At 41.6% G+C, this 23501-nt stretch overlaps 1 protein-coding gene across 1 annotated transcript; it reads left to right on the top strand.

The window, feature by feature from the left end:
- The first annotated feature begins 2575 nt into the window (after positions 1–2575).
- LOC137737366 (uncharacterized) lies at positions 2576–5820 on the top strand. The gene is made up of 5 exons (XM_068476818.1): positions 2576–3682; positions 4268–4387; positions 4664–5350; positions 5435–5512; positions 5614–5820. Exons 1-5 carry the CDS (start codon positions 2576–2578, stop codon positions 5818–5820), a joined length of 2199 nt encoding a protein of 732 aa, XP_068332919.1.
- The last annotated feature ends 17681 nt before the right edge of the window (positions 5821–23501 follow it).

Raw genomic sequence — 23501 nt, 5'->3', positions numbered from 1 at the left:
ACTCTGACTGGCATGTTAGCTTAAACTGATCTCACACCTGGCTTACATTTATTATTGCTAAGATATTGTGGCATGGCATGCTTCTATTTTTATTACACCTGTGCATTCATTTTTCGTAGTTACGTAATATTATTTTCTGGAAACTATATGGGTTTTACGGCGAGGGGTTATAATGCATTCAAAAGGTTTTTATTAAAACTTTATTTACAGGCCCACTCATCATTATTTTTCACCCCTCCAGGTTCTAGTACCAGATTTTTCGAACCGACAAGGATTATCGGCAAATCTTGGGGTAGACGATGACCACTGATTGTGACAGCCCGTCCCGAGAATTTTAAAAACGTACGCGTGAAATGACGATTTTGCCCCTAGTTCGATTTCTTTACGTTTATTGGTTGTTTTTGAGTTGTAGGCATGCTTTGAGCCATACACACCTTCCCACACACCTCACACCCTTTCTCTCCTGTTTCCCTGCTCCTCCCCCGTGTTCCCATTCCTCCCATTTTCCTTGAAAACGTACGCACACACACACAAGCACACTAAACCTCCACAGATCGAACAAACCAAGTACATATTCGAGCTCGTGAGGCTTGTAGGAGTCCAACCATACCATTTTCAGGTAAGAACATCATCGTTTTCACGTTGAATCCACAACGTCCGATTTCGAGTACTGTTCATGCACACGTGATTTCTCACATTTTAGGGAATTTCAAGCTTGTAGGTAGCTTGGTGAGGTCCCTAGGAGGCTCGGGGTGGTTCGTTTGAAGGAATTGGACGTCAGGATCACTAGTTTCGAAGTTGGCCGGATTTTGGGTGAATTTGCAGGTGAGATTTTGTGGTTTTTAGCACTTGAAAGTGGTATGAATGTGTTCCTCTAGTTCTAAGCTTCATTTTTGTACCAATTTTGTGAAATTTGGGTGAAAAATGAAGAAGATACAAACGTTTGAAAATTTTTCAGACGCCGTTAACGAAATATGTCAAAACTGACGGAATATTCCTAACAGCGTCAGTTGACGCCGTCAGCGTGCCAGGCACGTGCCTGCGCTTGGCCCGCGCGTGTGGCCGTGCCTTGGCCGGCGCATGGGAGCGCGTGCGACGGTGAAAAATTATTTTAAAAATATGGGGATGTTCCTGAGGTTGAGTAGGTCACGTTGGTATATTCATATACCCCATTTGAGCATTGTATGAGAAGTTATTTTTAAAGGTTGGTTATGTGCTTTAAAATTGACGTTTTTGTAGTTGTTTCGCATATAGGTGATACCTATCCCGAGGACGAGCGTGGTCACTCGAGGCAGGGGGGCTACGACCCTTCCACATACCAGTGAGTGGGCTTTTGGTTTTCCGTATATACCTATATACTTATATTGTCCCAGAAAATGATTTAAATTGTTTATTCGCTATATGCCATATATTATATTGTCGTTGGTTATGCATGGTTATTGCATTTATATATGTGCATGTATTGGTGCTGTGGACGCACAGGTAAGTGCCAGGTAGGTGTTATGCATGTTTACTTTCAGTAGTGATTCGAGATGCTTAGAGAGCTCATAACCTGCACCCTCGGTGTTAGTGTTCCCGCCCAGAGTAAGGCACAGTCTTTCACGTGATGTTCACCTCCCGCACCACACGCTCAGCTTGGATCCAAGTTAGGTGCACAGTCCTGTCGTACAGACCACTATAGGTGGTTCCGACTCGTAGGTAACCCGCGATTATTCGCCCAGCCTTCACGTGATCGTAGCACTAGAGCGTATATATGTATTACACCCAGGCCTGTCGTACAGACCACTTTAGGTGGTTCCGACTCGTGTGCAGGTCCAGTTAGTGAGTTTAAGATTTGAGCTCTAGATGCAGCCGTACAGGTCACGTTAGGTGACTCCGGCTGCCAGATTATATGTTATTGATATGATTTACACCTGAGCACTTGCATTTCATTTGAGGTTTTGGCATGGCATATGTTTGAGCATGATTGGTATATATATACGTATATCTACTTTCTGGGAAGTATACAGGTTTTACGGCGAGGGGTTAGAAAGTGTTTATAAATGGTTTTTGAAAAGCTTTGTTTTTGCCCACTCACGCTTTTGTTTTGCGCCCCCCCAGGTTCTAGTTGAGTAGCAGGTTCGGTGGTTTCCCAGAGGGCTTCCCGGCATTTCTGACAGACCCTCACCAGCGTAGGGCCACCTTCGGGTGTATTGTTGTCGTATCTTTTCCATTTGGACTGCTTTAGGCTTGCTCTGAACTAGGTGTCGCACTTATTATTATTACTTATTGTAAAATCAGTTTTTATTTATTCGTATTACTATTTTTCCATTATTATTTTATTAGCTTCCGCACTGTGCACATGGCTACGTCACTTTCACGTGACGGCCAGCACGTCCTGGTCTCGACCGGGGTGTGTCAGTTTGGTATCAGAGCTTAGGTTTGGCAGTCCTGTGTTTTTGTGAGTATTTTAATGGTTTTGGTGTCTTCTGTCAGAATTATGCCGCCTCGTCGGGAACCACGTCACTCCACTGAGCCTAGCTTCCCCGATGTTGCTTAGCTAGGGGAAGTTATTGCTACAGCCATTCAGTCAGTGATGCGCCCTCCCCAGAGGACTCATCTGGAGACTATGTACAATTTGAAATTGGATAAGTTCGAAGGTAGTGAGGGTCATGAGGGTGCAGAGAGATGGTTGGAGCATATTGAGAAGACTTTTCGTGTGTTGCACAATCAGGGGAACCTTCCTGTTAAGAGGTGGGTTGAGACGACATCTTGGTTTCTGGGTAAGGAGTCTGCAGCTTGGTGGGAGCAGGAATCCCGTCGTTTGACTCCAGCTGAGAGGACTGATTGGGATGTTTTCCAGGAATTGTTCAGGAGAAGGTTTGTGCCTCCTGAGTACATTGATCGTAAGAAGCAGGAGTTCACTGAACTGAAACAGGGGAAGATGACGGCGAATGAGTACTATTGGAGGTTCACTGATCTGTCTCGCTACCATTCAGATGTTGCGGGTAATCCGACGGAGATGCTTCGTCGTTTCCGCCTAGGTACTAAGAAGAAGTGGTGTTTGATGGCGACCACTACCCACTGTGATACCTACCAGGATTTCTACGAGATATTGTTGAGGATTGAGGATTTAGAGAACATGCCGAGCGAGAGTGAGGAGGAAGAGAAGGATGGCAATCAGAAGAAAGATGATAAGGGTAAAGGTCAGGCGTCGCTCGGACCTCGTAGGACGCAGAACTTTAAGAGGGGTGGTGCTAGTTCTAGCTCTTCTAGCGGTGGTTTTAGTGCCACTGGTCAGGGACGAGGAGGTAGGTTTGCTGGTGGTGCCAGAGGGCAGAGACAGGGTGATGGTGGTCGAGGCAGGGCCCCAGTTTGCCGTAAGTGTAATAATCGGCATTTTGGTGAGTGCAGGCGTGGCAGCAGTGGTTGCTTCACTTGTGGGCAGATGGGACATCGGGCTGCAAATTGTCCCCAGAGTCAGCAGCAAAAACCGCAGCAGGTCTTCTTGCCGCCACCTGCGCCGATTCAGCAGATTCAGGGTCCAGGTAGTTATGGACAGGCAGGTCGAGGTGGTGCCTATCACTATCAGGGTGATATTGTTCCTTATGCCCCGGGACAGTATCAGTATCCCCAGGACCCATATTCCCAGGGTGGTTATCCTCCGTATTCTAGCGACTATATGCCGTATCCTCCAGCACCGGTAGGTGGTTCACAGTGGTATCAGGGAGGACAGTTCCAGTAGGGAGAGATTGCTACGAGTAGTGCTGGGTCTTCGAGGCAGTCTGGTCTGCCCAGTCAAGGGCGTGGTACACAGAGTCGTGGAGGCCAGATGAGCAGAGGTCGAGGTGGACGATTGCAGACCCAGGGACGTATTCATAATATTTCACTGCAGGATGCTCAGAACAATCCGGATTTGATTATGGGTACGTTAAATATCCTTGGTTATTTTGCTAGAGTATTAATTGATTGTGGTGCTACACATTCTGTGATTTCTCATACATTTGCTCAAGTGACGCAACCTCGCCCCACACCTCTAGGGTTTGATTTAGAGTTCGCCATGCCTAGAGGGGAGAGATGTATAATAGATTGTGTGTACCCAGGATGTCCAGTGATAGTAGAGAATGTGATTATGCCAGCTGATCTTATCCCGTTAGATATTGTTGACTTTGATGTGATTCTGGGCACAGATTGGTTGCATTTCAATCGTGCCAATATTGATTGTTACGGGAAAATAGTTACGTTTCATCATCCTGGACTACCTGTGGTTACTTTTGTGGGCGAGCAGAGTGGGGTGAGACATGGCGTTATTTCGGCTTTGCGAGCGAAAAGGTTGTTGTCTAAAGGTTGCCATGGGAACTTAGCTCATGAGGTGTTGGATGAGGCCGCTCCTAGTAGAGTGGAGGATGTGAGAGTAGTCAGGCACTTTCCCGATGTTTTCCCCTAGGATTTACCTGGTTTACCACCGGACCGAGACATGGAGTTCACTATTGAGTTGCTTCCAGGTACTAATCCTATTTCCTTGACTCCTTATCGTATGGCTCCCGCTAAGTTAAGGGAATTGAAAGTTCAGTTGCAGGAATTAATGGATAAGGGTTTCATTCAACCTAGTACTTCACCTTGGGGTGCTCCAGTTTTGTTTGTGAGGAAGAAAGATGGAACTTTGAGGCTATGTATTGATTACCGGCAATTAAATCGGGTGACGATTAAAAACCGTTATCCGTTGCCGCATATTGATGACTTGTTTGATCAGCTTCGAGGTGCTTGTGTATTCTCCAAGATTGACTTGAGGTCTGGGTATTATCAGCTGAAGATTAGTAAGGATGACGTTCCTAAGACGGCATTCAGGACTCGTTATGGTCATTATGAGTTTTTGGTTATGCGATTTGGGTTGACGAATGCATCAGCTGCTTTTATGGATTTGATGAATCGGGTGTTCCTGCCCTATTTGGATAGGTTTGTTATTGTTTTCATCGACGACATTCTGGTGTATTCTAAATCGAAGGCGGAGCACATTCGACATCTTACTCTGGTGTTGAAAAGATTGAGGGAACACCAATTGTATGCTAAGTTTAGCAAGTGCCAGTTTTGGTTAGATCAAGTTGCGTTTTTGGGGCACATCATTTCGGCTCAGGGTGTTCTGGTGGACCCTCAGAAGGTTGCAGCAGTGGAGAATTGGGAGCAACCGCGAACCGTCACAGAGGTGAGGAGTTTCCTTGGTTTGGCAGGGTATTATCGGCGGTTTGTTAAGAATTTCTCTGTGATTGCTTTACCACTGACGAGATTAACGAGGAAAGACGTTAAATTTGAGTGGGATGATAAATGTGAGCAGAGTTTCCAGCAGTTGAAGTATTGTCTCACTCATGCACCTGTTTTGGCATTCCCGGACGATAGTGGTGATTTCGAGGTTTTTAGTGATGCTTCCTTGAATGGTCTGGGATGTGTATTGATGCAGCATGGTAGGGTGATTGCTTATGCTTCACGGCAGTTAAAACCTCATGAGTTGAATTACCCTACGCATGATTTGGAGTTGGTAGCTATCATTTTGCGTTGAAGATATGGAGACATTATCTTTACGGAGAAAAATGTAGGATCTTTACAGATCACAAGAGTCTTCAATATCTTTTTACGCAGAAAGATCTTAATCTTCGTCAACGGAGGTGGTTGGAGTTGCTCAATGATTATGATTGCACGATTGATTATCATCCTGGTCGTGCAAATGTAGTTGCTGATGCACTTAGCAGAAAGTCTCAGGGCCGCATTAATGAGTTGTATGCCAGTCGTATTCCTCTTCTGGCCGATTTACGTTCTACGGGAGTGAAGTTAGAAGCAGAAAATTGAGATGTAGCTTTACTTGCTAATTTTCAAGTTAGGCCAATTTTGGTTGATCGTGTGCTTGAAGCTCAGGTAGCTGATCGGGAGACTCAAGAACTAATTCAAGCTCGAGAGCAAGGAAGGAGGAGAGACCTTAGAGTTCGTGAATCGGATGGCATGTTAATGCAAGAGGGTAGAATGTTCGTGCCTAATAATTTGGATTTGAAGAAGGAGATTCTAGATGAAGCACATATCTCGGCTTACGCCATGCATCCAGGAGCTACTAAAATGTATCATACCATTCGACCATTTTATTTTTGGCCAGGTATGAAGAGGGAGATAGCTGAGTATGTGAGTAGGTGTGTTGTTTGTCAGCAAGTTAAGGCGGAAAGGAAGAAACCGTTTGGGTTATTGCAGCCGCTTCCCGTTCCAGAGTGGAAATGGGAAACTATCACTATGGATTTCGTGTACAAGCTTCCGCGTACACATAATGGCTTTGATGGCATTTGGGTGATCGTTGATCGGCTTACTAAGTCAGCACATTTTATTCCTGTGAGGGAGAAGTATTCTTTGGGCCGATTAGCAGAGTTGTTTATCTCGAAGATTGTGAAATACCATGGTGTTCCTGTGAGTATTGTCTCAGATCGTGATCCACGATTTACATCTAAGTTTTGGGTGGCTTTTCAGGAAGCTTTGGGTACGAGACTACTTTATAGTACGACGTATCATCCTCAGACGGACGGACAGTCAGAGAGAACTATTCAGACTTTGGAGGATATGTTGCGAGTTTCGGTGCTACAGTTTGGTGATGCTTGGCACCAGCGGTTGGATTTAATGGAATTTGCCTACAACAACAGCTTTCATTCGAGTATCGGAATGGCGCCATTTGAGGCATTGTATGGTAGATCTTGTCGCACGCCGTTGTGTTGGTCAGAGGTCGGAGAAAGAGTTTTAGTGGGTCCAGAGATTGTTGAGGAGACTACTCAGAATGTTCAGGTGATTAAGTCTAACCTGAAGGCAGCCCAGGACAGGCAGAAGAGTTTAGCAGATCGGCATGCTACGGACAGAGTGTATGAGGTTGGAGATTAGGTATTTCTGAAGCTTTCCCCTTGGAGAGGAGTTGTGCGGTTCGGAAAGAAGGTAAGTTGAGTCCCAGGTACATTGGACCATACATGGTCACAGAGTGAGTTGGTGAGGTAGCTTACAGGTTGGAGTTGCCTCCGGAGTTGGCTAGAGTACATAACGTTTTCCACGTGTCTATGCTTCGACATTATGTTGTTGATCCGTCTCATGTGATACCTCCTCAACCCTTGGAAATTAATCCAGATTTGACTTATGAGGAGTCAGTGACGATACTAGATTGGAAAGAAAAGGTTATGAGGAACAAGACGGTGAACTTAGTAAAAGTTTTGTGGAGGAATCATTCAGTCGAGGAAGCTACGTGGGAGACAGAAGATCGGATGAGGGATTTGTATCCTCGGTTGTTCTTTGATCACTAGGGGTTGTAATTTGGTTGTTTTGAATTTCGGGACGAAATTCTTGTAAGGTGGGTAGTGATGCGAGAATTATACGCACACAAATTAAACCCTCTTTTCGTCAAATTGTAGTATATGTATAAGTAGGGATCGTTCTAGACCGGGGATTAGGAGGGATTGTTAACCACTTGGATTTGACTCAAAAACGTAAAATAACAATATGAAACACTATACTAGACTCAAAGAATGCAAAACTAAACTTTAAAACACTAAAACAAACCAAAAGATTCAAACATCACCCAAAACACTCAAAACTGCCTTAAAATCACTTTCTGGGCAGTTTTGAGCACTTTGGTGAATTTGGACGAAATTGGGAAATAAAATGAATCAAAACACTCATAAACACAAACTAAATGTATTTCTAACTAATCTAACACTTTAAAATAAATGGGGGATTGGTTTTGGATGAAATTAAAAACAAAACAAAAACTTGGAAACAAAACAGATTGTACAAACGAAATTGATGGAATAGAATGAAGAAAAACTAGTTAGAGGGTTCCTTATCCACACATGAACATAAGCATATAATTTGACTCCCAGTTATGACTTCAACAAATGATGAATGACAATGCTCCAAGTTAATTAGGTCCGCTTAAATTAACCTTCAGATTTCCCTAGATTCATTGGATTGAATGGGATACGCATTACAACCAAATTATTCCTAATCAAAGTCCCTAACATGGAATACGCATGATAGAGACATTCAACAAAGATCATTAAGTTCGACGGAAATCATAAACATCGACTAGGCATTCATAACTATGAAATACGCATGTTAATCCAGCCTAGGGTTTACTAAACACAATCGTGACTAGCGATCTTTACTACTGATGAATATAAGTTCATAACGATTAGGTGAAATTCCCTTATATCCTAGCATCAAGTTTAGGCATGCAAATTAAGTGTCGACCCTCAACCCACATACATAAACAAGTTCTTAATCAAAACAGAAAAGTAAACCACATCAAAAGTTCGTGAATTCATAACTGGAGTAAATCAAATCATAACCAACATATGTAAATAGCTTCAAATTCGACTCTAACTAAAAAGAAATTAGTTCCACATGTTTAACATAATTGAATAACAACTTAAATTAAACATGAAAACAGAAACAAGAAAAGAAAGAACAAATGGATGGAAAGTTAGCTACGGGGTTCATCTCCACATATGTTATACTTCCATAATAAAATGATTTCCAATTGCGTTTCAATAAATCATTAATTCTCAACTCCCCAAGTTAACCGTGATGCACTAATTAACCTTCAAATCTTCCTAACGTTATTGAATTGGATGATTGCATACGACAATCCAAAACATTCCCCACAAGTCCCCTACATGATTGCATAATAGAGATACAAGCAAGAATCATTACGCTCTATGAAAATTATAAGTGTTGACGAGGCATTTGTAACTATGAATGCATGATACTCTTGCCAAGAATTCATTTAACGCGATTGTTTATAAGCAACATCCACTACTTGTGAATATAAGTTCGTAACTATTAGGTGAAACTTACTTATATTCTAGCGTCATATTCATGCATGAAAATTAAGTGTGCACTCTTAATAAACATACATAAATAAGTTATCAATCAAATAGTTAAACAAATTGAATCCACAACTTATGAAACGCAATTAGAATTAATCAAATCAAAACGCAAGCATAAACATATATTTCGAATCCCCCCCTAGCCAAGGGGGGGTTTAGTTCCTCATACAAAACAAAGAGAATTAAAATTAAACATTGAAATCAAAGAAACACCTAAATATTCCAACAACTCAAACTTGAATTGTATGAACGTTTAGGCCCTCTTCTCTTCCTCTTTATTGTAGCATAAGGTCTAAGGGATGTTGTTGGTGTGTTGAATGGATTGGGGAATGATTGAAATGGAAGAGGAATGGTGTTTGGATTATAAGGGAGAGATGGGAAGCCACGGCAAAGGAAGTTTGGTGGTGTGTTTGTGGTGTGTTGTGTATGAAATGAGATGTCTTGGTAATGGGAATGCAAGGGCTTTTATAGGAGAAATGGAGGTGCAAATGGCTGTTTGTTTAAGCATGCATGTGCTGAAATGTGGTGGAAAACAACTAGGAAAGCTGGAAAGGGGAATGAATTCCACGGCAAAGGGGATTTTTGGGTGTAAATGCATGTGTTTGTGGAGATGTAAAGCAAAGGATGTGCTGGAAATGCATTTGAAGGCATGTGAAAGCTGGAAATGGGAGGTAGGCCACGGCATGGAGTGTGGAATGAGCTGATTTGTGGTGCAATGATGAAGAATGCATATGGAATGGATGCAATGATGAAGGAATAATCTGGAAATGCAAGGTGGAAAGCTGGAAGTGTGAGTGAAAGCCACGGCAAGGGTGTTTTCTTGATGGTTTTGGGGTTGTGATGCATGTGAATGCATGTGAATGATAGCTAGGGTGTGTGATGATGAGTGTATGTGGAATAAAGAATGAATGGTGGCTGAATTGAAGGAGTGTAATGGCTGAAAATGGGATGGATTTGCAAGGGCCACGGCAAAGGATGTTTTGATGGTGCATGTGACATTGTTTTGTGACATAGAATGGATAGGGTGAATGATTATGTGGCTGCATGTTTGAATGATTAAAGTGCATGTGGGTTGAAATGTAAAGGGAATGCAATGTCAATGAATAATGAATGCATGTGTTGATGAAATTGCATTTGGAAAGGTTGGAAAGTGGAAGGGAAAGGCACGGCAAAGAAGAATGTTTAGTGCTTGAAATGCATGTGAGTGCATGTGTGTGTGAATGGTGGAAATCTGAAAATGGCATAAAACAACTAGGCTAAGGGAAAGGCACGGCAAAGAGATGTTTGTTGGTGTAAATGTGCAATGGTTGCAATGATGAAATGGATGGGAGTGCATGTGGATTAAAGGGGTGTGAATGGTTGTGGTAATGATAAGTGATAAGTGAATGGTTTTGATCTTCAATTTCGTCCATCTACTTGGCTTTAAGCATATGCAAACCATTCCAATCTCTAATTTGCTCCAAAAGGCTCCAAAAGGCATCCTTTTGCATACTTTGCCCTTAGAACCTGAAAACACACAAAAGAAGCATAAAGGACTAAAATAACTGTGAATTAACAACATAGATGCACGAAAACAAGCTAAGTAAGTCGCCTAAATATGCTCCTATCAGGTAGGTTGTGACAGCCCGTCCTGAGAATTTTAAAAACGTACGCGTGAAATGACGATTTTGCCCCTAGTTCGATTTCTTTACGTTTATTGGTTGTTTTTGTGTTGTTGGCATGCTTTGAGCCACACACACCTCACACCCTTTCTCTCATGTTTCCCTGCTCCTCCCCCGTGTTCCCATTCCTCCCATTTTCCTTGAAAACGTACGCACACACACACAAGCACACTAAACCTCCACAAATCGAACAAACCAAGTACATATTTGAGCTCGTGAGGCTTGTAGGAGTCCAACCATACCATTTTCAGGTAAGAACATCATCGTTTTCACGTCGAATCCACAACGTCCGATTTCGAGAACTGTTCATGCACACGTGATTTCTGACGTTTTAGGGAATTTCAAGCTTGTAGGTAGCTTGGTGAGCTCAATAGGAGGCTCGGGGTGGTTCGTTTGAAGGAATTGGACGTCGGGATCACTAGTTTCGAAGTTGGCCGGATTTTGGGTGAATTTGCAGGTGAGATTTTGTGGTTTTTAGCACTTGAAAGTGGTATGAATGTGTTCCTCTAGTTCTAAGCTTCATTTTGGTACCAATTTTGTGAAATTTGGGTGAAAAATGAAGAAGATACAAACGTTTGAAAATTTTCCAGTTTTCCGGCGCCGTCGCTGGCGCCGGAGGCTCGCCGGAGAAGGAGACGGAATATTCCGTCAAGTCTGACGGAATATTCCTGATGCCGTTAACGAAATCTTTCAAAACTGACGGAATATTCCTAACAGCGTCAGTTGACGCCGTCAGCGTGCCAGGCACGTGCCTGCGCGTGGCCCGCGCGTGTGACCGTGCCTTGGCCGGCGCATGGGAGCGCGTGCGACGATGAAAAATTATTTTAAAAATATGGGGATGTTCCTGAGGTTGAGTAGGTCACGTTGGTATATTCATATACCCCATTTGAGCATTGTATGAGAAGTTATTTTTAAAGGGTTATGTGCTTTAAAATTGACGTTTTTGTAGTTGTTTCGCATATAGGTGATACCTATCCCAAGGACGAGCGTGGTCACTCGAGGCAGGGGGGCTACGACCCTTCCACATACCAGTGAGTGGGCTTTTGGTTTTTCGTATATACCTATATACTTATATTGTCCCAGAAAATGATTTAAATTGTTTATTCGCTATATGCCGTATATTATATTGTCGTTGGTTATGCATGGTTATTGCATTTATATATGTGCATGTATTGGTGCTGTGGACGCACAGGTAAGTGTCAGGTAGGTGTTATGCATGTTTACTTTCAGTAGTGATTCGAGATGCTTAGAGAGCTCATAACCTGCACCCCCGGTGTTAGTGCTCCCGCCCAGAGTAAGGCACAGTCCTTCACGTGATGTTCACCTCCCGCACCACACGCTCAGCTTGGATCCAAGTTAGGTGCACAGTCCTGTCGTACAGACCACTATAGGTGGTTCCGACTCGTAGGTGACCCGCGATTTTCGCCCCAGCCTTCACATGATCGTAGCACTAGAGCGTATATATGTATTACACTCAGGCCTGTCCTACAGACCACTTTAGGTGGTTCCGACTCGTGTGCAGGTCCAGTTAGTGAGTTTGAGATTTGAGCTCTAGATGCAGCCGTACAGGTCACGTTAGGTGACTCCGGCTGCCAGATTATATGTTATTGATATGATTTACACCTGAGCACTTGCATTTCATTTGAGGTTTTGGCATGGCATATGTTTGAGCATGATTGGTATATATATACGTATATCTACTTTCTGGGAAGTATACAGGTTTTACGGTGAGGGGTTAGAAAGTGTTTATAAATGGTTTTTGAAAAGCTTTGTTTTTGCCCACTCACGCTTTTGTTTTGCGCCCCTCCAGGTTCTAGTTGAGTAGCAGGTTCAGTGGTTTCCCAGAGGGCTTTCCGGCATTTCTGACAGACCCTCACCAGCGTAGGGCCACCTTCGGGTGTATTGTTGTCGTATCTTTTCCATTTGGACTGCTTTAGGCTTGCTCTGAACTAGGTGTCGCACTTATTATTATTACTTATTGTAAAATCATTTTTTATTTATTGGTATTACTATTTTCCCATTATTATTTTATTAGCTTCCGCACTGTGCACATGGCTACGTCACTTTCACGTGACGGCCAGCACGTCCTGGTCTCGACCGGGGTGTGTCACCGATGGTATAATTCTCATCCTATTTTACTGTACTGTACTTATGCTCTATCATTACGTGTGAAATGGGTTCATGCCCACTCACCGCGCACTCTTGTACTTAGGCACTTTTAGGTTTAAATTTATTCACATATTCCACATCAATACACTTTATAGCTTCGTCACTTTCAAGGTATCGGCCAACACAGCTCAATTCGGAGTCTTAGTGGACATCCCGGGTCGGGGTGTGTCATATAGTGGATATGTATATATTGTCTATTAATTATTATTGTATTATTATTTTATATAAATTTTAAAAATTTAAGTTTTATTTATTTATTTGTTTTTATAGTATACTATAGGGAAAAAGTGAGATTAAAAAATTATAAAACACATTAAAAATAAAAATATCAAGTAATTTAAAAATAACAAACACATTAAAAAAAATTATAATAATTAATTTATAAGTGCGAAAAATGTGAAAAAAAAATATGCAAATGCTCGTAAGCGCATCCTCTACGCTTTGGGATGTGTACATCATCGTTTGAATTTTTAAAACCATACAAACCCTTATAAATAGTGTTTTTAAGGGGGTTCAAAATAAATAAAATTCATAATCATTAATGTATAAGTCTGAAAAATGTGAAAGCATTTATAAACGCTCGTGATTGCATCCTCTATGCTTGAACGATGGTTACATGGTCGTTTAGATTTTTAAAACCCTCCAAATCTCATGAATAGTGTTTTTTATTTGAGTGCAAAATTAATAATAATTATTGTAGAAGTGTGAAAAATGTAAAAAGAAAATATAAAATCACTCGTAATGACATGCTTTACAACTTTCGTAAAGGGGTCAACTCCAAAATCTGACACCATAATCATAAACCTTAGATTTAAATTTAACCGTCCATTGTCGTTTACACTTGATTCTACTCACCGAATTTCATTTTTTAGATTTTCTTTTTTGAAAAGTGATCTTTTAGCGGATGTAGAAAAATGAACGGTTCGGATCGTTGATGACATTCTGATATTTAAGGTTAACTAAAGTGTGAGTTGATGTTATTTAGTTTGTAGAGATTTTAATAAACTTCAAGCTATATTTTCACTAATAGTAAAACTCTGAACGTAATATCAATAATCTGAACCGTTCATCTTCCTGCATTCTCTAAGAGATCACGTTTTCAAAATAGAAAATAAAATAAAATAAAAGTATTTGGTGAGAAGAATGGAGCGTAAATATAAACGACAATCAACGGTTAAATTTAGATCTATAGTTTATGGAGCATGGAAAACCTTAGCGAAAGCATCCTTAATATAACCCTTGAAGATAATATATTAAGCCAAAGTTCCAATGCCATTTCCCTTGGTGATTGATGAAAATTGAAGGGTTTTATTGTCAAAAACATGCAAGGTTCCTCAACCTTGAAATGCAACTCTCTTCATTTAGCATATCTTTGAACATTTGTATTTTGTAGTAGGCACTAATGTTTTTTCATTAGGCTCTTATTCTGAGGAATTTAAACTTGAAAGACAAAAAAAAAAAAAATTAATGTGTTGAAGTAACATTTATGTGACAAGGTAGTATGCATATACTAATTTAGTATTATGTTTTACATTTTTTTGGGTCAAATTATGTTTTTCATTTTCATTATTTATTTTTATTTTTCGTCAAAAGATAGAAATTTTATTGAACTTAAATACGAATCGTTACATGCATCTTTTGCTAAAATATTAAAAAGAAACTCTAGTCCTAACTCATCCTAGCCAAATCTCCCGACATGCTTAACAACGTACGCTGTTATCAAATGGGCTGCACGATTACAATGACGAGGGATAAAGCAAAACCTCACCAACTGAAATAAGCTTGCCATTCTCCAAATATCTTGCAGGTAAATCTCAAGAGTAACATCAACCGCAATCTCCTTATTGATCATCTGAATCAATCCCTTAGAATCCGATTCCACCACCAGCCTAACAGTAGCACCCACATCGCTCCCCACAACCGCCTTCAACCCTTGACGAACTGCTTCCTCCTCTGCCATAATTGCAGCCCCACAACACCCCCCCTTATTCCTTTCCCACTAGCTTGGGAAGCCCAGTAAAATCATGAAGCACCTACCTAACCCCTCCCACCGTCGTATCCTTCCTCTATGTCGCATCATAGTTTAATTTCAACACCCCAAATATCAGTTTCTGCTATTTCCCCACCCCAATTTCCGTACCTAGCTGCTGCCTCTCCCCTCTTCCCGTGCCCTCCCCAAGATCCTCCTCTACACCCGTCCCCACCCCAGACGTCGTAACCCTTCCATAGTCCGCTCCATCCCCCACCGTGTCCCCCATAGCATCCCTAAACTCACCAATTTGCCGCTGCCATAAGTCAACAGCCACATGTGGTAAGATCTGCACCCCTTTGAAGACCGCCTCATTTCTGCATTTCTAGATACGCCAAAAACCAAACACCACCTGCTGCAACATCACCTTGGCATCCACCTCCTTCTCCATTCATTGCACAATCCACTGCCATCTCTCTAAAAACTTATTGACCCCCATTGCGGTCATATTAATTTGTAGTGACGTCCCAAACCAAAAAGCACGGCTAAATTCACAATCAAAGAAAAGATAAGCCTCCATTTCATCATCAGCTCTGAACAAATCACATTTATTGACCACTCTAATTAGTCGACGTTCCAAATTGTGCCTAACTGCTAAAGCCTTCCTACATGCCTTCCAAATAAAGAAACAGAGTTTATTTGGCATAGTAAGAGACCATATCCTCATCCAAACCCCTCCCAATGGACCAGAAGAGCTCGACATCCCACTGCTTTTCCTTCCAAGCTCACAATTTTTCATCATTTCCATCACAACATAATAGCCCGGCCATACCGAATACGAACCATTCTTTGTATAATGCGAAACACGTTTATCCTCACACCTATGTCTACTAATTGGAATAGTTCGAATCAAATCCAAATCGTCCGGAGACACCACAACCGCAACCGCCTTCAAATTCCACCCCTGCCTATTCGCCTTCATCAACTCAGACACTTTGACATTTGGAGTCTCATTCCTCAATACCGGTCTAAATGAATGAGGCTTGGGAAGCCAAGCAGCTTCCCATTTCCCACCCTCCAACGTAGGCCTCTGTTCAAGATTTGTCTCCCCCACATAATACCTTTCCACCCCAGGACAACTTATTTTGCTTACTCGCCTCCAAAAAAGATGTGTTGGGAAAATATTTATCCTTTAGTACCCTACTAAGCATCGACTTTGGGTTCCGTAGCACCCTCCAACTAATTTTAGCAAGCATAGCCACATTAAACCCCATAAGATCTCGAAAACCCAACCCTCAAACCTTCTTACTCTCTATCAACTTATCCCAAGCTACCCAATGACATCTCCTAGTCTTAGATTGGCTCCTCCACCAAAATTGAGCAATGACTCACTCCATTTCTTTACATGTGGTCACCGGCAACTTGAAACACACCATAGCATGGTTAGGCATCGCCATCGCAACCAATTTGATCAAAATATCCTTCCTTACATGAGACAAAAATTGCTTCGCCCACCCATAAATACGACATTGAATACCACGGAGTACAGATTCAAACACCACATTCTTCAAATGTCCAAAATCGGCCTGGATTCCCAAATACTTACCAAAACCGTATCTAGCCTGAATATTCATCCTTGAGACAATTCGTTTTTTATGCTTCTTCAAACAACCCTTCTCGGAAAAAAAAAAAAAAATAGAACTTTTCTCTAAATTAATAATTTGACCAAAGACCTTACCATAATCCTCCAAAATTTTAATTATATTCCATGCTTCCGTCTCATTTGCTTTACAGAATACCACTTAATCATCCACGAAAAATAAGTGAGTAATGGTCATGGCTCCTGGCGCCAGTCGCACCCCACTGATCATCCCCTCCATTTCCTTTTTCCAAATACATGCCGAAAGAGCTTTTGCACATAGAAGGAAAAGAAAAGGTGACAAAGGATCGCCCTGTCTTAACCCTCTTTCAAGCCAGAAATAACCCGACAGAACACCATTCACCATCACTATACGACACCATAGAAATGCATTCACAAATGCAAGCACAAAATGTAGGATGAAAACCCAAATTATTCATCACCTTAAACAAAAAACCCCATTCCACTCTATCATACGCTTTTGCCATATCCAGTTTAACCTCCATCCTACCTTCCTCCTCCTCCACCCCCTGTTTCAAAGAGTACAAAATCTCATGAACAACCAGAATGTTGTCATGAATCTACCTCCTTAGAACAAAAGCCGACTGATTATAGCTTATAAGCCTCCTTCACAACCTTCAATCTTCTCGTCAGTAGTTTAGCAATTACCTTATATACAACATTACATAAAGATATGGGCCTAGGCTCCGTCATTCACCGTGGAGCCTTCACCTTTGGAATTAAGACGATATGGGTATGATTAACCTTCTACAATAATCGGCCCGAGTGATGAAAGGCCTGCACCATTCGAGTCATACCATCATCCACCACCTCCCAATGATCCTAAAAAAATGAAGCCGTAAACCCATCAGGCCCAGATGATTTAGTACCCGGAATTTAGAACACAGCCTCTCGAATTTCCTTCACCGAAAATGGTCAAATAAGCTCATTATTCTGTCTTCCATCCACCTTTCCCCCGACACATGCCGCCACTTCTCCTCCATTCCATGATCCCCCAGACCGAAATAGGGTGGTAAAATAATTATCGCAATGTCCTACATGCTTCCGGACTCCTTTTGCCATACCCCATTATTATCTTCCAATCCCTGCAATCGGTTATTCCTCTGTCGTTGAATCATTTGAGCATGAAAAAACTTCGTGTTTTTATCCTCTTCACGGAGCCATGTATTTCGGGATTTCATTTTCCAATATATTTCCTCCTCCTTTAATGCCACTACTAATTCTTTCTCCTCCCCCCTAAGGTAATCATGCCGCACCCTCCCATTGACCATACCCTTCCTAATGTCTTCCTTTAGTTCCTCAATACACCGCTTAGAATTTAGCTTCGTAGCCTTCTTCCACATACCCAATTGGTGTCGAGTCCCCTTCAATTTTTCACAAACTTGAAATGCCAATGACCCCTCCACCGAGAATCATAGACAAATCGTCATGGGCATTTCAGGGAGGTTCCTTAGGAGACAAAATTAGCATGGAATGATCCGAACCCTCCAACACCACATGCTTAATTTTTGCATTTGGAAATAAGTTCATCCACCCCGTAGTTGCCACCCCATGATCAAGCCTTTGTTGAATCAACCCATCATCCCGCTTATTCCTCCATGTAAAGGGATAACCCTCAAAGCCCAAATCAAGAAGCTCATTGTTTGCCAGGAACTCCCTAACACTAGTACGAAACCATTTATTAGTGTTGCTATGATAACCGACAAGAAACGTATATTACTATCGGATTTTAAGCAAAATCTGGCAGAAAATGGATGCAGTGGCGGATATAATAAGCAACATAATTGCCAGCATTAGGAAATGAATTTTCCGACAGAAAATACTCTAAAACCGACATAAATTGTGTCAGATATAACCGACAAAGAATTTATTAATAATGAATAAATAAAAACATTATTTGTCGGATAAAACCGATAGAAATATATTAATAATAAAAGAAAATATAAACCACTTTCTGAATCATTTCTTTCGCTTTCAAGTTGGCCTCCCCTGCATGCACTACATTTTCTAGCGAACGGATCTCGAGTATTCCTACAACAAAACAACCAAGGAACGGATCCTTGAGCACCCTATACAAACTACCCCCAAAAACAGATCTTTGACATGCAAAACCAACACAATCAACTGAGGGCATGAATCATTAATTTGGATTTTACTCCGTGTTTTGTCTCTCTTACATAATGTCGTATCCAAGCTTTGGAGTCCGCTCTTGTACATACTGAACACGAACGGGTGTAAAAATCACAACACAAAAAAACTTTGAAAGTAACATCAGAATCAAAGTTTGGGGGTGATTGTGTTTTTAACTAAAGATGGGGGAGTCTTGGACGATCCGCCATGGATCTGGAACTTTTGGGTGTTGGTGCACCTCCCTTGTTGTAGATCCATGTACTCTCGCAAAAAAAAAATGTTGTATGGATGTGTTAGTTCTTTGATTTTTCCATGAGAATAAACTCAATGGAACTCCATGGCAGCAAAATGAGATTTTTACCTTTGACTTAGGGGTTTCGCTACCGAGATCCAGTGCAGATGATGGCTTCCATAAACGGGACCAAGAGCCATGGCGGCATGGATTACAATTTCAAATCGAGAGAAATGGAGGCGAAGGGTTTGTGTTGAACAGCAATGAAGACTAGATTATGTGGAGGTCAAAAGTTATGAAGACATTTCTCATGGTTGATGGAGAAGCGACTATGGCTTCTACCTAGGGTTTGTGTTGATTTAAGAAAGGGCTGAGAGAAATGAGAAGACCTATTTCGGTTTCTAGAGAGAGAATGACCTAGGGTTTCTAATTACACTCAGAAATGAAAGCAATGAGAGAAACCTATGGCTTTTCATTTGGAATCCTAGGGAGATCCTTTTCTTGCTGCACGACACTTGTGCGGATCCTAAGCTTCTGGGCTTACCGAGGACACTGTGGACATTCGCAGAAGGAGAGAGCCGTGTGGGCTCTGGGCTCGAGGCCATCAAAAACTTAAATGAGAATGGGTGAGGGTTTTGCTTTGTTCCTATCGGTTATATCCGACATGACCATGTGTTTATTTATTTATTTATTTATTTATTTATTTATTTATTTATTTATTTATTTTTATTTTTAATCAAAATAACATTTAAAATAATAAAATAGTCAATTTATGTCGATTATAACCGCCAAAATACTAAAATAATAACTACCAAAAACTAAAATAATAAAATAGTCAATTTCTGTCGGTTATAACCGCCACCATTAACTTAAAAACCGTCGAAATTTGTTAAAAATATTCAAAAAATAGAATTCAAAAATACTGGCGATTATAATAATTTTATGGCGGTTGCATCCAACACTAAATATCCGCCAGAAATTTATGTCAGATATAACCGACAGGATTTCATTGTTATCCGACACTAACTGAATGATGTGTGGGATATCTTTTATCCAACATAATGGCTTATTAAACCACCACCATCATTCGACACCTAAAGCTAATATTGTAGTAGTGTAAAGTCTCTCGTACTCGACATAGAGCGATAATTACCTCCCTCCTTTTCTTCGTCATCCACAATATCATTAAAATCCCCAATCACCAAGTAGTTCCAACATGAACTCTGAATTCGGTTACTAAGCTCGTCCCACTACTACTTCCTTCGTTTATCATCCGTACTTTCGTAAACCGCTATCAACTTCCAATCCGACTGAATCGGATCACTGCCCACACCCAATTCAATATAGAAATTACTCCAAACAACACTAGAAATATCCACCACATCTTTCCAAAACACACACAAACCTCCACTAATACCTTTCGGTTCCACCGATTGCATAAAATCCATCTGTAACAACTTAAGTAAATAACTATAGCGATCACTCTTATTTTTAGTCTCGCGTAAAATCACTATCTCGGGGTTGTAAAGCCTCACCTACTCCACCAAGGCATCAACTATCAACGAACCCCTAATTCCTTGATAGTTCCAGCATAATGTTTTCATAGCGACCTTGGAGACCCCTCATGGCTGGTTTCCTCCGCCTCGGTGAAAATAAGAGCTCACTTGTTACCATTACTATTAACTTCCCTATCCGTCCCATCAACCTCTTCCTCCACTTCCTCAATTCTCCTCTTTCGTCGCCTACTTTCTCGACTAATGGCAGCAATAATAGGACCCAGCTGAAAGGGATCCGAGTCCTGAGTCTCATTGGATCCTCTTCCTCCCAGCTCCACATCCTGCACTTCCTCCCGTTCCTGCTGCCCCCTTTCCGTGTCATTGATCTGCTGCTTCATAATGGAAAAAACCTTCATCATCCATGTTCACTGGATCATTCAAATCCCCCTGAATACTCCATATATTCCCTTCCGCATCCCCACTATTGTCCCCTTTGGTTCAACAAACTCTACTAAAACCACATTCTCAACACCCAGCGTAACAATCCCTGCTCGACTAATTAATCCTACATCAAATGCCCTTTCTCGTGCCTTCCGAGCCACCTCCTCCGCTACCCGACGCTGAATCCGTATCTCCCACCTACTTCCACTCTACTCCCTAACTGGGCAATCAACTATTCCTTGTTTCCCCGGTGGATTATTCCTACCCCGTTCACTCTCAGGTGCCACTTTCCTACCCCTAGCCCAGTGCATCTCCTCATTATGCATGTCTCCATCCATTCGTAACTCCATTGTTCTCCCACTTCCTTCCCCCAAACTTGAACTATTAGTTCTCCGCGATGGTGATCTCAGAACATTCCCCCATAAATCCATATGAGCCTCCAAGCCATCATATGGCAATGACCCACCTTGTCCCAAAGATCCCTCCCCCTCCTCCATTCTGTGCCCTCCACACAACAACTGAGTCTTACAAACCCTATTCACATGCCCTAACTTCCCACAATAAAAACAATAATTCAGCAATCCTTCATATCGAAATTGAACCCGAACCCGACCTTCATCTAGAAAAGTAACCATCATCCCTCGCATCAATGGTTCCCATAAATTTAGCTGGATACGAACCCTTAAGAACCTCAATACACTCTCGGCTCGCTGATTTGTCCATAGTAATCACCATGCCTATTTTTCCCCTATTGTCGTAGCATCCGCCGTCGTCATACTCAATGGCGGGACCTTATGGATCTACACCCACATTTCCCCCATTGACAGGTCTTTCGAACGTGCATCACGCCTGCTCATACTATCACCCACCATTACAAAATCCTCTCGGAAAGTCCAAGGAAAATCTGATTCTATCACACGCTGCATGTCCTGCTTAGCCACAAATCTGATAAAAAACCTGCAGTCGCCAAATCCCGAATAGAAACTCCTTTCTTCCCCCGCCGTAATGATGTGAACCGGTCGATGAAAGCCTCCGCGTTCACAGTTTTCTTAGTTAACACTTCTGCCAAAAGAACATAATGGAACCCTAGTAGCACCTCTTCCACATCTTTCCTTCCTATTACCACTCCATCATTCTCCTTATCGGTAAGTTGTAATTTGGTTCCCAACGACTGCCCTAATTCCTCCACGACCCCTTCTGTTTCCAAGTCACCCATTGATACCTATCCACCTCGTAACACCTGATGAGACTATATTCCCTGTCACGCATAAAACAATCCTCTGTCACAAACTCCTGACCGCGCCGTCGTCCAAAACCCTAGGTTTCAAACGCAAAAACACGCAGGCTCCTTAGCTCCAACTTTCTCGGACATAACCTCCTTGCAAGGACTATTAATACAAACAATGGGTTATGTGGGAAACCCAATCCTACTCTGACTTGCAGCCTGCTTCTACTGTCCCCCACTTCCCCACCTTAAACTCCGATCTAACCCTACTCAACAAAATTAAAATTGATATATAAAAAAACTTTCCCTCAACCCCCCATTATGGATACGTGAAGAAGATTAAAAGCCTGGATTTTCTGTCAAATTAAGGCCTTTCCACGAGTCTCCTGATTGTGCGAACATGACAACGAGTTGTTGAAGCTGCTACAGTTACAGTCTCTGTCTCTGTGGTCGTGGCATTCAGGCAAAGAAGCCAACCGACGACGAGGCACGGGAGAAGATCCTGATCGTTGACGACAATTCCACGATGGCCTTGCTACGGAGCTGCTAGTCCAGCTGATCTCTGCAAGGGTCAAGTCGTGACTGGTCCAGCTTGTTGATTTGTTCTTGAATTTTGGTTTTCACTGCTTAATTATGTTTAATTAAGTGAATCACTAAGTGGGTAGTGCTTTTTCAGCTCCACTTTTGTTGAATCATTAATCTTGTTACTAATTTTCTTTTGGTTGAACGGAACTTATGCTAATATTCTAATAATTGGAAAGAGAAGATAAGGATGAAGATGGTTGATTAATCTCTGGTGAGGTTGAGGACTCGGGGAGGGCGGCAAGAGGGCACCAGTCAGGAGGATCTGGGCAAGCACGAGGGAAGGTTATGGGCCTCCTTTTTCACTGATCTGTATTTTGACATAAATTTTGTATGTTTTGGTGGAGATTTAAGTGCTGAGCAGAGCCTGAATTTTTCGACCTTCTTCTTTGCAGAATCCGGCAATTGCAGCAGTGCAACTAGGGAGAGAATTTTTTTTAATCAATTTTAATTGTTAAAAAAATTAATAATTAATTAATTTTTTATTTCAATTGGCAAAGGAGTGGGCTTCGTTCCTACCACGTCAATATTTAACAGCCAGGTTAATAGAAAATTTAACGGATGTTTGTTATTAAAACGAATTTATAAGTTGAGGTATGACATTGCAATGTTTAAACATAAAGTATGAAATTGTGATTCGACCCATATTTAAGGTAGTTTTTAAAGTGAGATCAAAAGTGTAACAAATGCGAAAAATAGAATGAAAAAAGTTTCTAATTGCCCAAAAAAAAAAAAATAATAATATTGAAAACAGAAAACAAATTGGAGCACTGCCGAATTGGTAAACTAATAGTAATAACGTCTTAGGATTCGAACTAGTTTAATCCGTTCTTCCACCGGCCACTCAGCTTCTACCCGTTTATCTTGATCTAGCCATTTATCTCAACTCCTCTTCAATTCATTTATCTTGTTTCACAGTCACGACTCCAACATACTCAACCTTTTTTGTGAATAAGTACTAAATTTCTATCACCTCTACTCTCTTAATGATTTTTTTTATTCTTGTTGCCCCTAAAAACTACCAAGCCTACGTGGCGCTTAGGCCGACTAATTAATAAGC

Source organism: Pyrus communis, chromosome 6 (assembly GCF_963583255.1).
Source record: "Pyrus communis chromosome 6, drPyrComm1.1, whole genome shotgun sequence".
In the NCBI taxonomy this organism is placed as follows: Eukaryota; Viridiplantae; Streptophyta; class Magnoliopsida; order Rosales; family Rosaceae; genus Pyrus; species Pyrus communis.
This window is presented reverse-complemented; position numbering and strand designations above follow the sequence as displayed.

Bases quoted from the DNA above. Each gene is read 5' to 3' on its own strand.
- LOC137737366 (XM_068476818.1), top strand. From the start codon at position 2,576: ATGCGCCCTCCCCAGAGGACTCATCTGGAGACTATGTACAATTTGAAA. The intron at 5,351-5,434 runs GTTTTGGCATTC...GTATTGATGCAG, and splicing joins ATTGTCTCACTCATGCACCT to CATGGTAGGGTGATTGCTTA. The intron at 5,513-5,613 runs GTAGCTATCATT...CTTTTTACGCAG, and splicing joins CTACGCATGATTTGGAGTTG to AAAGATCTTAATCTTCGTCA.